Source organism: Larus michahellis, chromosome 4 (assembly GCF_964199755.1).
Source record: "Larus michahellis chromosome 4, bLarMic1.1, whole genome shotgun sequence".
Taxonomy (NCBI): Eukaryota; Metazoa; Chordata; class Aves; order Charadriiformes; family Laridae; genus Larus; species Larus michahellis.
In genome coordinates this window covers 56,680,444-56,695,233 of record NC_133899.1, presented here as the reverse complement: position 1 = coordinate 56,695,233, position 14,790 = coordinate 56,680,444, and the positions used below count along the sequence as shown (strand labels likewise).

Below are 14,790 nucleotides of genomic sequence, written 5' to 3'. Positions count from 1 at the left end.
TTCATTACTGACGCATGCTCCAATCTACTCCTGCTCTAATATTTATGACTTACTGTTTCAGGTTTCCCTGCCTTACACACCTCAGCTTCCTAGTCTTTGCTCTAGCTTCTAGATATATTTCTGGAATTAGTGTTTACAGACTTTCTGGCAAACTACCTTCTAACCCAGCAGCTGGGGCATGCCTTCTCACACTGCCGCACCAGCAAGTGGGTTGGGGGTGGGCAAGAAGCTGGGAGGGGACAGAGGCAGGATAGCTGACCCCAGATGGCTAAAGGGACAATCCATAGCATATCACATCGTGCTCAGCGATAAGAACTGGGTGGAAGTTTGCCAGGGCTGCTGCTGCTCAGGGACTGGCTGGGCATCACTTGGCTAGTGATGAGCAATTAGAGTTTTTCACATCACATGTTTATCTTGGTTTTGTTTGGGTTTTATGATCGTTGGTGTTGTATTTTGGGTGTGGGTTTTTTTTGGTTTTGGTTTTTTTTGGTTTTTTTTTGGTTTTTTTTTTTAACTTAAACTGCCTATATCTCAACCCACGAGTTTTCTTCCTTTTACCCTTCCAATTCTCTCCCCCATCCCACTGAGGTGGATGCTTGGCTGATGAAACATCTCTTGTTCACCATGGACAAAAGAACCAAAGTTTCAAAAAAACCCTCTAGCTTCACTCGAAACTTAAAACATACCTAATCACCAGGTAGCACTATCAAATATCTGCATACAGAAGCAGCTCCCCAATTGCTGATTTGAGCTAGCTGCAGTGTGCCAAATTCTCATCAGAGAAACAACTCCACGTGTGTTCAAGTGTAAGCTTTATTGACCCCATTGTATCAGTTGGTCTAGCACAGAGCTTATGTGTCCAAAGTACTGTTGCAGGGCATTTCTTAATATTATTAGTAAAGTTATCTGATAATTTTCTATGTCATTCAACCTAAACAAGTTTTTTGGTTTTGTTTTTGTTTTTAACGTATACTTTAAAAAGAGTAACACTACATACTGGAGATCGACATTAAACATAACTGGTTCTCCTGAAGGAAGGGAGAAGACAATCTCACCCATGCCCAAAGTGAATACTTTGAAGGTGAACCTTTTTCAAAAAAAAAAAAAAAAAAGTAAAGGTTAAAATAGAAAGGAACTGCCAGAGGAGTTCCGTATTTCGAAAGAAAGATATTGCAGCATTATCTCTAAATGATCTTTCATCACATTATAGGTGGCACAAGGTCCTGCATTTTTCTTAACATGACCTCTATATACAGTTGAGTATTAAAACTGCAGTGTTCAGGGATTCCCGAAGTCATCTCCAATGATAGTGTAATCTTAATAGCTCCCATTAGATACCCTCTTATCTTTGCCTTTTGCCAACTATTACACTTGGACCTTCTCACCTCAGTAATGGGGAAAAAAAACTGGTATCATGTTTAGAAAGTTATCTTAGCTTTTAATCTCCAGCCTGTCCTGCATAACAGAAAGATCTACTGAACTACATAACAGTCTAAGGGAAGCCTCTTCTTTTTCAGACTTTTTTAAAACAATACAAAAATATGTCTTCACACTTGGCAATACACAGCAAAACACTGAAAGACTTCACACTAAAGCACACACAAACCAAACCAAATAACATAGACATTAAAATGCATGGGGAAGCCTAAAGAACAAGTGACTTATTTCTTGCTTCAATTTCATACCTAGATTGAGAAGGAGAAAGAATTAAATTCACAGAACATTCTCAGGAGAATGGATTATTTTCTATTGCTATCTAAGCTTTTTTGCATTGCTAAATAAAAGTGATATTGTTTTTTCTGAAGTTATATTTAGAGGTATAAAGATAGACTTTTCTGTCATATCCCTGTGGTAAATACAAGTAAATGGGAGACTGCTTTATAAAGCAAGAAGTCTAAGTTTTCTTCATTTTCTGTTATTACTTATTTCCTGACTTCGGAAAATTACATTAAAGAGACTGAAGTTAAATTAGATAAATAGAAGTTTAAAATAAATATAAAGATATCTAAAGTTCCTTTGGGAAAAATTTTTCCCTAGACATCAGGTTAATAAAGAAATCTATTTTCGTTTTGGTACAATCACAATTAACTTTAATAGTTAGCTAAACAGCACTTAGTATTCTCCAGAGCAGTAACTACTCTTCTGTTCCCACAATGTCATGCATTCTACAGAGCAGTAATGACTCTTCTGTTCCCACAATGTCATTAATTGATCATTAACGTAGTTTCTGTTGCCAAGCAATACTAAAGTTTCTGCACTGTATTTGACCAAATCGCAGCCAGATTACTTAACACACGATGATCAACAACATTTTAACACAGAACAATACCGTGAACAAACTTTAACTACTTTTGGGGGGACTGGAGACCCAACATTCAGCCCAGGTTTCAGAGGCAGGGGGTGGGTGGAACCCTGCAAGTTTGTGGAGCGTGAGATAAAACCAAATGACTGTTCAGGCAAATGTAACAGAAAAAAGTAAATGACCAAAGTTGCCTTCTGTGGGTGTGCGTATGCCTTGAAAGACACTTTTGAGTCAAAATTCTGTTAGAATTTGGCATATGGTACATTTGGTAGAAGGATAAAGTCAGTAGTTGAACTGTTACTAGTTCTGTAACTAGACAGAAAGAATGTACTTAAGAGTACAGTGGGTTTCTCTAGGTAACTGAAAGGGTAAAAACTGGATAAATCTTTAAAATTTAGAGGAGAAGATGGCTATTGTTCTCCTAATGAGTGAATTCTATTTCCTTGTTTGTAAAATGGATGCAATACTTACCTATGGCTATCAAAGAATTTTAAAGACTCAATATAATTTTGCACAATATTGATATAAAAGTGAGCTGTAAAAATAGTATCAGTTCACAGAACTAGACAGCTCTGCCAATGTAGTTACTTTTTATTTTAGAAAATGTTACCTATGATTAACTTGTACAGTTTTAGGCAGCTAGCACCTAAGAGCAACCAGCACCAGCACCTTCGACACATTTCTGATTTCTATCAAAACAATTCCGTGGCATCTTTCATCCTGATCAGTCTGGAAGTGGTTTCCAGAATTTCTAACGTTTGTTTACAAACATCTCACTTTATCACACATTAAGGCAACACGCTAGTTTAGCACTGACCAAACACTGCAGAACAATTTACATCACAACCTACTCTTAGGCCTAGCTGTCTAAGAGTATTATGACCATTAGAAGTTGCAAATTGCACTAGGTTCACATAAATTCTATTAAGAACATTGCTAATCCTCGAGGTTATGATTTTTAACTTCTTTGAAAAGTAGTAGCCATGAGTTTAAATCTCATTTTAATTTTTTTCCATACTGAAGATTGACATAGCGGTATAAACAACTAACTCTACTGCAAACAGTTTATCATGGCTGAGCTGCCACATAGAATTATGCTACAGGCTCTAGGAAATATTCCGGTTGCTTTCCTTAAGCCCTTTACTTACAGCTCTCTTAAGAAACCAGACACAGAGATAACACACGGTGACTGGCATTTAAAGATGGTGTTTCGTGATTTCTTTTTTTCCACTGAGCACTCATCTTGTCTAGCAGTAACTGAAGTGCCTGAATTGTAGGATAAGCACAGGTCTTCTGTGTGCTACAGTAAACATGCTTCCAGTACTTAAATGTAAGAGGCGAATGAAGAAGATCTCATAGTCAAAGGCTAAAGACAGAAATACCTTCATAACATCAAAAATTTTGAGACTTTAGGGATTTCTCAGCTCTTAAATGACCCTCAGATGCTTTTAGGAAGACACAAGTGTTTGTATAAATCATGACTTTCAAGTGCACTCTCAGAATTGTTTGTTAGGCAGTTCTAAGTAACACTTCAGGACTTTACTGCAGACAAAGCAGGGAGATAGCAAATTGACACTATGCTGAAGATACATTTTGCCCTGATTGCAATAACGTAAAAAACCACTTGTAAAAACAATTTAAACAAAGGTTTTGTGTGGGCAAGGAAAAGGCCCTCCGACCCTACATGGTGTATAAGCTTGAATGCATGTAAAAATATTTAATTGAATCTTTGAAAGGTATATTTGTTTAAAATAATAAGTATGCTTAAACTTTACTCAAGATAAAAAAAGGTACGTTTAGAAGATAAAGATAGGCGCTTACAGCCAAAGGAAGGAAAAAGGGACCTCTTACCATGCAGAAACATATAGTGATGATACAAATAGAAAAAAATATCTGCTAGAATAAAAACTGACTTGCTAACACATAGTCAAAACATCAAGCTCACAGTAGCATGAGCATAGCCTAGGGTCAAAAGTGTTATGAACAATCATTATTTCATTTCTATAGTTAGCAGATGTACAGTTAATAAATTAAGATATCCAGTGAAGTGAGCACTGCTGGCATATTTTTCCTCTTTGATCTGTAACGCTTTCTGGACTAAATATATGTTAACATGGATTTAGGCAGTCTTACAAAGATTGCCATAAGAAGAACTAGCAAGAAGTAGGGCTGTGCTACTAAGCATATGCTTCCTGTGTTCTACTGAACTGTCAGCATTAAATAGTCAATATGGCCGTGGACCAGCAAATTAGACCCTACTTTTTTGATTTCAATGACAAAGCTGATAGAATAAGTATCTTTACAACTGGGGACAAAGTAGGAGACAAAGCCGTATTGAATTTCAGAGAACTGTCTGCCAGTTGAAAGTACATTCTTTTCTTTTCCAGGCATTTTATATACTACCTAATGGAAAAACATGGATTCAAGGAGTTAAAGTCACTCTTCTACTTACAATTCCACTCCAGAATCACAGTCACTAAAGAAGATTTCCTCCAGAATAGATTAATTTAGAATAAATTAGTTCTGTTCAGAATTAACCCCTCTGATGGGGAGTTTTCACTGAATCTAACCTTTCTACAGCCTCTGTATTTTCTAGTCTTTTCAATCATTTTACCCCTACCTCCTGTTCTTCCTCCTTATGCACTCTCCTCCCTTCTTTGATTTATCTTTTCCTCCACTTCCCTACTGTGACTTCTCTTTCTCTCCGCACAATCACTTTCTCATCTTTAAAAGATATTGTTAGCTCCACTTACATGCTACACTTCCCCTTCTTTTCTAAAGCAATCACACGCAATGCATTTCCTTGTGCTCTACAGCTCCTCATGTCAATCCAGATCATAGCAGTAACAGCACACTGTAGCTACTTATAATGTTGAGAGATCTTCCAAGTCATGTAGAACATGTATTGACTGACTTTCCTATATAATCAAGTCTCTCCTCTTTAAATTGATGTGAGCAGTCTCAAGTCTCTACAAACCTTCTCCTAATCTCAGGACCAATATCCTTTTTTAAGACACTTCCTGCCTTCAGTCTCTTATCACGCTATTTTTCCTGAACTCTTCCCTTAGTTTACATCCTGGCTTTTCTGTTGCCTTTGCTTTTAGCAATTCATTTGCAGGATGATTCATCTTGCTCATCCTGATGCAACCTTTCATGGGACTTGAAGAAACCTCTACTTTCAGCATCTCCCTCTCATCATGCTATTGAATAAACACTGGTGTAATGCCAATCTCTCAGATGTAGTGATCATCTACATGACTTCATGCTACCTCTTATGACGTTCACTGTTTCTGTGTCTAAAGCATGTGCCTATCGTTCACCAGTTCAAGCTAAAGAACACCAAATTTGAGAGGTGAAAGAGCTTACACTAATCATCCCAAAGTAGATGTTTAAGTTAGTTACACTGAATAAGCTTTTAGTCTTTTCTAAAATAAATAAATAAATAAAGGCCTCCTAACTCTCTGCTTTTGTAATTAGCAGGTAAAACACCACCATTGTAATTCACACTATTCTGTCCACATTCTAATGTCATCTTCTACCCAGCGCTTTTGTAGACCCACAGACTAATATCACTAACTCCAAGATCCAATCTTTGTTCCTCGCCTCCTTAGCACAGGTCTTGGATTAACTTGGCTCTCTGGACAAAACTTGTCCTTCTACAAAACACCCTGGAATCCATTTACAGCACTGTGACAAAGCTTAGTCTTCTCACTCTTAACTTCAACTTCGCTTATCCCCCTTTCTCATTTTTTCCCCTTATCCATACTGTAAGGTAAATAATTTATACTTGCGTTCTTCACAGCTGTAATTGAGGATTAATTCTTAATGCCTTCTTGGTTAGACCTTCTTGTGATATTTTCTGCATATATAGCAAAAGGCTGCCAACTTCCCCTTACATATCATTGTTGACAGTAGCCTCTTCCACACACGAGTTGCTTTTTTCAAATTTGCATAATTGAGTCTAGGAACATAAATTCAGCTGCACACTTTGTATAGGAATTGTATTCGTAATTGTATATGTAATACTAGCAAGTGCAGTATAATATTAACATGATGCAGTATATATTCTGAAATGTGATGCATTATCATCTCTGTCTACTGCCTATTGTTCTCCTTAACCCTAGAGAGCATATGAGTCAAGCACTTTTTCTAGAAAGTAAACTTAAAATATACAAAGGAAATCTGTGCTGATGTCTTGGGGGGGTTCTGTATTTTTAATAATGGAATAAAACTTGCTCAGATACAATAAAGAATTTCTAGAATAATATACAAAATATTACTGGTCATCAGATCTGAGACTGAAGATATAACATCAGTATGGATAGAACTATTAGAGTACAGTGTAATAGCTTTACTTTAGTACTATAAATGGCAAGAAACTCACTCAAGTTTAGTTGTAATCATTCAGCAACCATGCTTTTTTCCCACCATTTTTCTGCTTACCCCCACCCCTCCTCAAACTCCCAGATTAAATTTTTTCTATCTCTTCCTTTATTGGCATGATGATGTGAATGAACTTTGCACAGTGTTTTTGTTGGTAGCCATGAGAACCTTCTGTAAGGAACTTCATTATGTAGGTTATCTATAGTTGTAACAGTTGCACTTTACAATTTATTTAAATACCCTACTGGGGAATTCCAACACAGCTTAAGAACATGCATAATATCATAGAGGATGTACAAATACAGATGCTACTATGAATTGCCCAATGACGTGTCTAAATTTCTGCAGCACACATCATAATTCTAGCAGTCCTTAGTGAGTTTACGATTGTTTGCAGATGCACCACAACTCGCTTTGCTAGACCTACATACCACTTGTCAAGGTCCAAGAAAACCCTATTTAGTGGGCTATGGTAAATTTTCTAACTGAAGTATGAAACCCTTTAGAAAGATTCACACACACATATAGCTGAACTGGACAGGTACACTTGCTTTTCTTTGTCACCTGAGTCCTTATAATATATGGATGCGCAGGAATCTGAGAACACATAAGCATGTGTATGCTGATATGCATAGAGTATTAAAAAAGTATTAAGATAATTAAGCCAACAATAACCTCCCATTCAGAGTTTCAGCTACACTACTTGAAATTAATCACTGCAATCATTTTCCTAGATTTTTGTAATGTTATATTTACAATACCTTTTTCATAAAAATGTGGGCACATTAATATTGGTCAAGTAGTCACAATATTAAAACTGTATGAAGGTCTTACACACACTTTAGATGTCTTATCTCACTCCCAGTGAACCAAAACTTGTAAGAATATGAATCAACATTTGTTTAGGAATTAGGGATTTATAGCAGTTCAGTGGATATGTTCTTATCAATAATTAAATGGAGGAGAAAAGATGCCAAAAAGAAACAAAACGTTACTGACAATTACATGTTTCATCAACTTTTCTCAGACGTGCATTTCTCTGCACATGCTGATTAGTAGGTTTTAAAGTTAAAAAAAAAGATTTACAATTAATGTGAAAGATTAGTCATTGTTTATACAGTATTTATGTGCTGTATCACTAGATCAGCACTATGTGTTACTATTTAACTATATAGATTAATTATTTCAGAGCTTAGTGGGTGTTCAAGTACACTTATAAGGACTACTCTGCAACTAAGACATTGCCACATATGCTTTATGAACAGCTCATAGCACTGAAAGACAGCATTAACAAACAGATGCACTACTTACAAGCAAATTATTCAGAATCGTGTTGACTCCAGTACTAACACATTTTAACACTATAAAAAAACCCCACATTTACGAATGAAAAAGTTAGAAAAGGAAACTAGGGATATAGGTCTCAGGCAACACTCATGCTTGTCCATATATTACAATTCTTACTGTAAAAAGACAAATGGATAACTGATAGGCTCAAAAAGGCATACAGCCGTGATTTTTGTTTGCATTCTTTCCCTTTTGTAAAGAATCAACTTTAAATCTACACTGATAATGCAAGAAGCAATCAAATGTTATTTTGCCTGATTTAAAAATAGCCCTGCTTATTTCAAAATGTTTACATTAAACAAGTTATTTACACACATTATGAGAATATTCCTGCAATATGCAAAATATAATGATTACTTGCTAAACTTTACCAAATTGGTGCTTGAAGGAACAACAAAACGCACACATAGAAGTATAAATAACTGGCATTTGTCTTATTCTCTCAAGAAAAAGCAGTAGCCACACTAATCTCTTCGCATATATTATACACACATGCATAAATAGATCCACAAACCTATAAAAACATGCCATCATCTACAGTATAGAAAATTCTCAGTTACGCCTTTCTACTCCACTGATAAATCATTGTAATTCACCAGCAAGTGACCTAAACGTAGCCAGAACATAAACAAATTAATACAATTCTAAAAACCTCCAGACACTCACCAAAAGACTGAATGCAGGTTTCAAGAAGATCTTCCAGAGTGGCCCCTTTGGCTAAGTGCCCCAACGGCATCATTGTGACCTGGGCAAGATTTGAAAGGCTGGGAGAATGACTGATCTGCTTCAGCTCAAGCGCTGATTCAGGGGCAGTGCTGCATGCTTGGGCAGGTTGCCTAAAAGAAAGCACAATAGCGAAGTAAATACAAGAAGATGGAGTGGTAAATTTTACACTGCATGGGAAAGGAGGAGAGATTTAAAGGATAATTAACTCCCTGTAGCTACAGTGGTGCTCTAAGAGATAACCCTCCCACTTAATACGTACACCAAAGAGACTGCTCAGTAATGGACTTTTTTTTTTTCCCCTCTGCTAAATTTGGATTGTAGAGCACACAGTTATAGAGTTCCTTGAATGATCTGTCAAGATTACCAGAAGTCTTGTGTCTTTGTTGGGGAGTTACGATTACAGCACAAACACAAAAACTCCTCAAACTATGTAACAGGAATATTGTTATACAGTAATCTACCACCACATATTTGCGTGCCCACCAAAAGTAAAGGAGAAAAAAAAATTATAACTATGATCAACTATTACACACATTGGAAAACACCAGAATAGTTTTATTAATTTCATTTGGAAAAATTATTATTAAGCAAACAAAATATCAGCACAACTTTACAGTGGAGTATTTCACAATTTAATAAAAAAATATTAATTTGCACCTGCTCTATATTATTATTACCTACTAAGTTGTTTTATAGTTGCATACATGCTAATGTTTTTAATAATAAAGGTAAAACAGACCAAAATAAAGCACATATATAGTTTTAGGCTTGTATTTTGATCATATAATATCTTAGTGCTCAAGAATGTGTATGTTTACAGATAATATTATAGGCTGTTCATTATTTGCATATAAGTTCATAATTCTTTATGAAATAGTAAATAGGCACATTGCTATGTCAATGAAAAGTGCTGAAAGATTTTTGCCTGCAAATAACAGGAACCAGTTCAAAATCTGACTTGCGAGCGTAACCATAAAGTTCACAAAAGGACAACAACCACTGCTGTTTCAATACAACTTGGGTTTATTTCAGGGACGTTTTACATTTCACTGTCTTCCTAAACAAGTGACTCCAGCATCTTTAAGACGCTATCTTAAACCTTGATACAGCTTTTCTTGGAACACTATGCAAGACTTTATTAATAAAGCTGACAGTCGTGGGAAGAAAAGGCACAGAAACATATCCAGTATGCATTACATACAGATAGGGAAGGTAAAAACACAAACATCCCTGAATGAAGTTAGGCACTCCTGGATGAAGTTGGAAATATGCGTGCCTTATGAAGATAGACTGGACCCTACCTCATCCCAGTGATCTTCAAAAGCCTTATCCTAAATTTCTGTCTCATTGGAACGCTGAGAAAGCCACAAAACTGCACATGATGCCGCTTAGAACCCAACACTGACCCCAGGCCTCCATAGTTTCAGGAAGAAGTCAGGAAATATGGGCCTGATCCTGCAGAGGCAGTGACCATCACTCAGCTCCTCCATCCCTAAGCTGACAGTGGCCACACAAAGAATGTTTTCTTCCCTTCCCCCTTTCTCTAAATTTCCCTCTTAGCTTTGTGATCCGACTTCCTGTTCTAAAATAAAAAGAGCAAGGGCCCAAGCAGCTTTCAGGGGTTTCTTTCTACAAGCTTAAACCCCTCTCCTAACTTTTTTCAGTGCCTCTTCAACACAGGGCAGAGGATCCCTAGCAATGCAGTTGTAATAAAGGAGGAGTTACAGCAGAAGATACTGTAGGTCTTGGCGACACAGTGTAGAAAAACTAAAGTGTCCGCACCCCCAAAAAAGTTTACTATAACACTGTGGCCGACTTGGCAACACTGGACAGGCAAAACTCAGCCGGTGAGACGCCTGAAACTAACCATTCATTAGCACAGATCCCCTTGCAGCAGTTACTTGACATGAAAAATAGATTAAAGCTGTGCTGGGGGGGGTGGCGGGGGGAGGACGACGAGCACCCCGCATTTCCACCGCACGCGATCTGGCGGTGGGGAAGAAGCCACAAACGACCAACCACCAGCTCGGGAACTGGCCCCCGGGTCAGGCGGCACTTCCCCGGCCAGCAGGGACCCAGCCTGGCTCGCCGGCCCCGGCCGCGGCTCCCCGCCCGCCGCGCCCCCCCTCCCCCCCGAGCAGACCGCCGGCGCTGCCGCAGGTAACCGGAGCCCGGGCGGCCGCCTAGCCGGCCCCCCCCGCTTCTTTTCCCCTCCCTTTCCCACCCGGGAGGGCCTCGGACGGCCCCCGGGGAGCCCCAGCCGCCCCGACTACCGCGCCCCACGGATGCCCACGCCAGCCCCGCCGCGGGGGCACCACGGCGGCCGCGCACCGCGCCCGTCCCCGCCGCCCCAGGCGGGCACCCCGCGCTCTCCGGGGTCACTCCCGGGACCCGCCGCCTGCCCCACGCCGCGGCAACAGGGCAATAAAACAGCAAGGGCGAACTCACTGGTTTTCTCTCCGTCTCCCTAAGGTTCCCATGTCCGCGCCAGCCGCGGCTCCGCCGCCCGGCCGGCTCCGCCAGCAGCGCAGGGCGCGGGGAGACGCGGGGCGGAGGGGGTCGGGGGGAGCATCGCCTCCGCCCGCCTCGCCGCGCTCCCGCTCCCCGTCTCGCCTCGGGAAGAGCCTGAAACAGACTCAAGTGGGGCAGCGGCGGCGGCAGCCGCCACCCGTGACGAGCGAAGATCTTATCAGCAGAAGGAAGTACTGAGCTGCTGCCGGGCTGCTCTTCTCTGAAGCCACCGGATTTACCAGGTACCGAAACACGCTCACGACGCCGGGCTGTAGAGCGGCCGCAACTTTTTCCACGGCACAACTCGGGCAGGGCAGGGCAGGGCCGGGCCGGGCAGGCCCTCCCCTGAGGGCGAGCCCCCTCCCCGCGGCGGGCTGAGCCGCCGGAGCTCACGCGTGTGCCTGGCAGCGGCCGCCGAGACACACGCCCGCCCGCTGGCCGGGGACCAGCCGCCGCCGGGCCACCTGTGCCGGGGCGGGACAAACGCAGCCCAGCGCTGGGACAAACGGGGCCACGGCGCAGGCACACCTCGCCACCGGGCCCCCCCCGGGTACGTGACTGCGGGTGGGGTGGACCCACGCGCGGCCTGGACCCGCGCGCGCTGATTGGCTGTCTCGCCGAGGGCCGGCGGAGGGGCGGGGTGTCGAGGGGAGGCGGGGGGGCGTTGGGGGGGTTGGCGAGCGCTCGCCTTGGCGAGTGGGTTCGAGACTGGGAGGCCGAGGGCAGGACGGGCCCCCTCCCGGCTGGCAGGGGTCTGGCGAGAGGCCTGAGGGGAAGGTGCCCGGGTGGCTCTGCTCGGTAGGAACGCACCGGGCTCCCCCCGCCGTGGTACTCCGCAGCTGGCAGCCAGCGATGGAGCAGGGGCACAAAACCGAGACACATTCACAATTATTATTTTTAAAGCCCCTGTGCTTATTCGGCACCTCCCGCTGTGCCTCCAAGTTTAATCGCGGAGCAAGGAAAGGGGAGCCCGTAGTTTTCATGGTCCTTGTAGCACAGCGACCAGTTTCTGAGAGCTCCTCCAACTCAACGTTGACAGCTCCGTCACTTCTGAGGAGAAATGACCGGGCAGAAGATTCGAAATGGGCAAACTCACCCCAAATCCTGTAACTTACAGTTTGACCAAATGGTCTTTTGTTGGGAAATAAACTCAACGGAGCAGTACAAAAGTACTGGGTCACAGGGCACCTTGGCTGCTGCATTGTCAAACAGCTTGAGAGCTCAATTTAAGTTCTAAAAAATCACTTAGGCACCATAATGCCATCATGCCTCACACTGAGCTCCAGACAATTTTCATAAACTGTTTCTTTAATTTTAAGACTAACTGGTAAATTTCAGGTATTCAAAGTAATTCTCTGCCAACAATGAGGGCACATTTCTCTTTAGGTCTCCAAAATGATCAACTTTGCAGCGGACACAGCTCACTGGCGTTTTCTCAGAGGCAGCTGTAACTACCATTATCAGAACAGGAGCTGTGCCAACCTGACTTGTGCTTTGCAGAAGACCTCCAGGGAAAAGGAAAAACCCTACATACTCCTGGAAATCGCATCAGTGATTCAGTAGGTGATATTCTTCTGAGTAAGTTTTAAACTCATTCCTCGCGTAGAGCTTGAAGGTCACTGTGGTTTAAGGCATACAAATACATTAATATATAGCTGAGAATACAGACCACATGGTCTGTGCTCTTATCTGTAGCAATTACATTGTTAAGTCAATCTCCTGTCCGAATTCTACTTCAGAGAAGTACATCCCAGCTATCTTTGCTTTCTTTAACACATTTTCCTTGAGAAGTTCATGTGCATGCATACACACACCAATAAATGGAGGTTTGACGGAAAGAATACTCTCTAGCTTTGTGGTCAGAAGGTAATCCATATGCAAATCTTACAGTACACAATCTCATACGACAATCCAATTGTAACTTACGTGCCCACACAGCACTCTGACGTACTGATCCTTGAATGTGACATTCTTCAGATGAAATGGCCTCCTACTGTAAAGTAGATTCATGACTGTTTTGGGTCCTCAGAGGATCAGAGATTTGCTCTGTGGAAAGGCAAGATATTTCTGCTGTTCTCAAAGCTTCAATCAGTAGATGATTACTTCAAAATATAACTTCTGATCCAAAGGAGCCACGCTAACAGAGTTGGAAGATGATGATGACTAGGATGGGACATATTGCTCCCAAGAGAACATGACCAACGATGCGTTTTTATACTGTTGTGCTCAGATTCCTGGAAGATCTCACAACGATAGTAACTTATAAATTGGATTTTACCATTGGAACCAAGTGAAGGGACCAGCATACTGCCTCAGAGCAAGCCGGATCTTTGAAGTTCTGTTGTACTGCAAGATGTGCCTTTCTCCCTCCAAGTTAGTGCAAGTCCAAAAACCTAGCTTGGCCTTGAAGTGGAGTGAAAATAATTTTCTTAAGCTGTTTTTTCATACCTACTTCAAGCTCTTTTAACTTGCCATCTTTCCTGGGTCCATGTTCCTGCTCTTTACAATGGGCCAACTAGTGGAGTTTGTACAGCCACATGGTGAGTTGCACACAAAAATTAATCATGGCAAAAAACCCAACCCAACTAAAAATGATACATGTTCTGCCATACAGTGTCAATTATTTAATTCACCACCCACTCCTGTTAGCTCAACTGCTGCCACAACTAAATAATGGCAAAAGAGCAAGACCACGTTTTTTTTCCAGTAGCTTTCACTTAGATCTGTTCTGCATAGATCATTGTAAAATCACAACCTGATTCTGAAAGCTTTTCAGAGTCCTTGTGGGATCGTGAATGGGAAGGTTCCTTGGCACTGACAGAGCATCTGCTAAGGGCTGGGGTCAGTAGACAACATGAGAAAGGCAAGCCAGGCAATCTAGTGTAGGAAGCAAGTCCAGAAAAGCGGAAAATCTTGCTAACATAGTTGGAAAGAAGGACAGCACATGGAAAGTCGTGAAGAGTCACTGTATGGAAAGTCAACATACGTCATGCAAATAGCTAGTAATCAGAATCATTGTATTTAACAAGCTGTTGTCAGTGAGGGCCTGCTAGCAATTGCACATGAAAAAACTTCTTTCATCTAAGCTATGATAAGCCAAAAGTGTGGCTATCCCGTATAGCTGATAGGAATAACAGCCCTATTTAAGGCATCATCTAAATATACTTCTGTGTTATAATCAAAGTTTGTAGCTGTTAGAACAGTTTTTGTTGGTGTGAGTGTCGATTTCTGTTACAGCTAGTAGAGCGTTTCTAGTGTCTTGCTCCAAGCCTGGGTCATAACTTTTGATTAGGATGATCTAGGCTTTGGGTGCTTTCACTAATTTCTCAAACATTTCTATTTTTAGAAAGTTGTAGTGTTAGTGAAGGTTTTGGTTCACTACCAAATGGTAGTGGCAATTCTCTTGCTGTTTTTCTCTTGACACACCTTTGCCATAGTGTCTAGGGATGGAATGTTCCACTTTCTGAAGCAATGTGATCTCTTAACAGTGTTAGTTTTTGTGACTTCATTACAAATATCTT

At 41.3% G+C, this 14,790-nt stretch overlaps 1 protein-coding gene across 1 annotated transcript in view; it reads right to left on the bottom strand.

The window, feature by feature from the left end:
- RASGRP1 (RAS guanyl releasing protein 1) overlaps positions 1–11,817 on the bottom strand; it is a 44,356-nt gene extending 32,539 nt beyond the window's left edge. The window contains exons 1-2 of the mRNA XM_074585007.1: positions 11,207–11,817; positions 8,699–8,868 (exon numbers count right to left, since the gene is read on the bottom strand). Coding sequence (XP_074441108.1) covers positions 8,699–8,868; positions 11,207–11,238 — 202 coding nt within the window. The 5' untranslated portion in view covers positions 11,239–11,817. The remainder of the gene's footprint in view (positions 1–8,698; positions 8,869–11,206) is intronic.
- Positions 11,818–14,790: the final 2,973 nt, after the last annotated feature.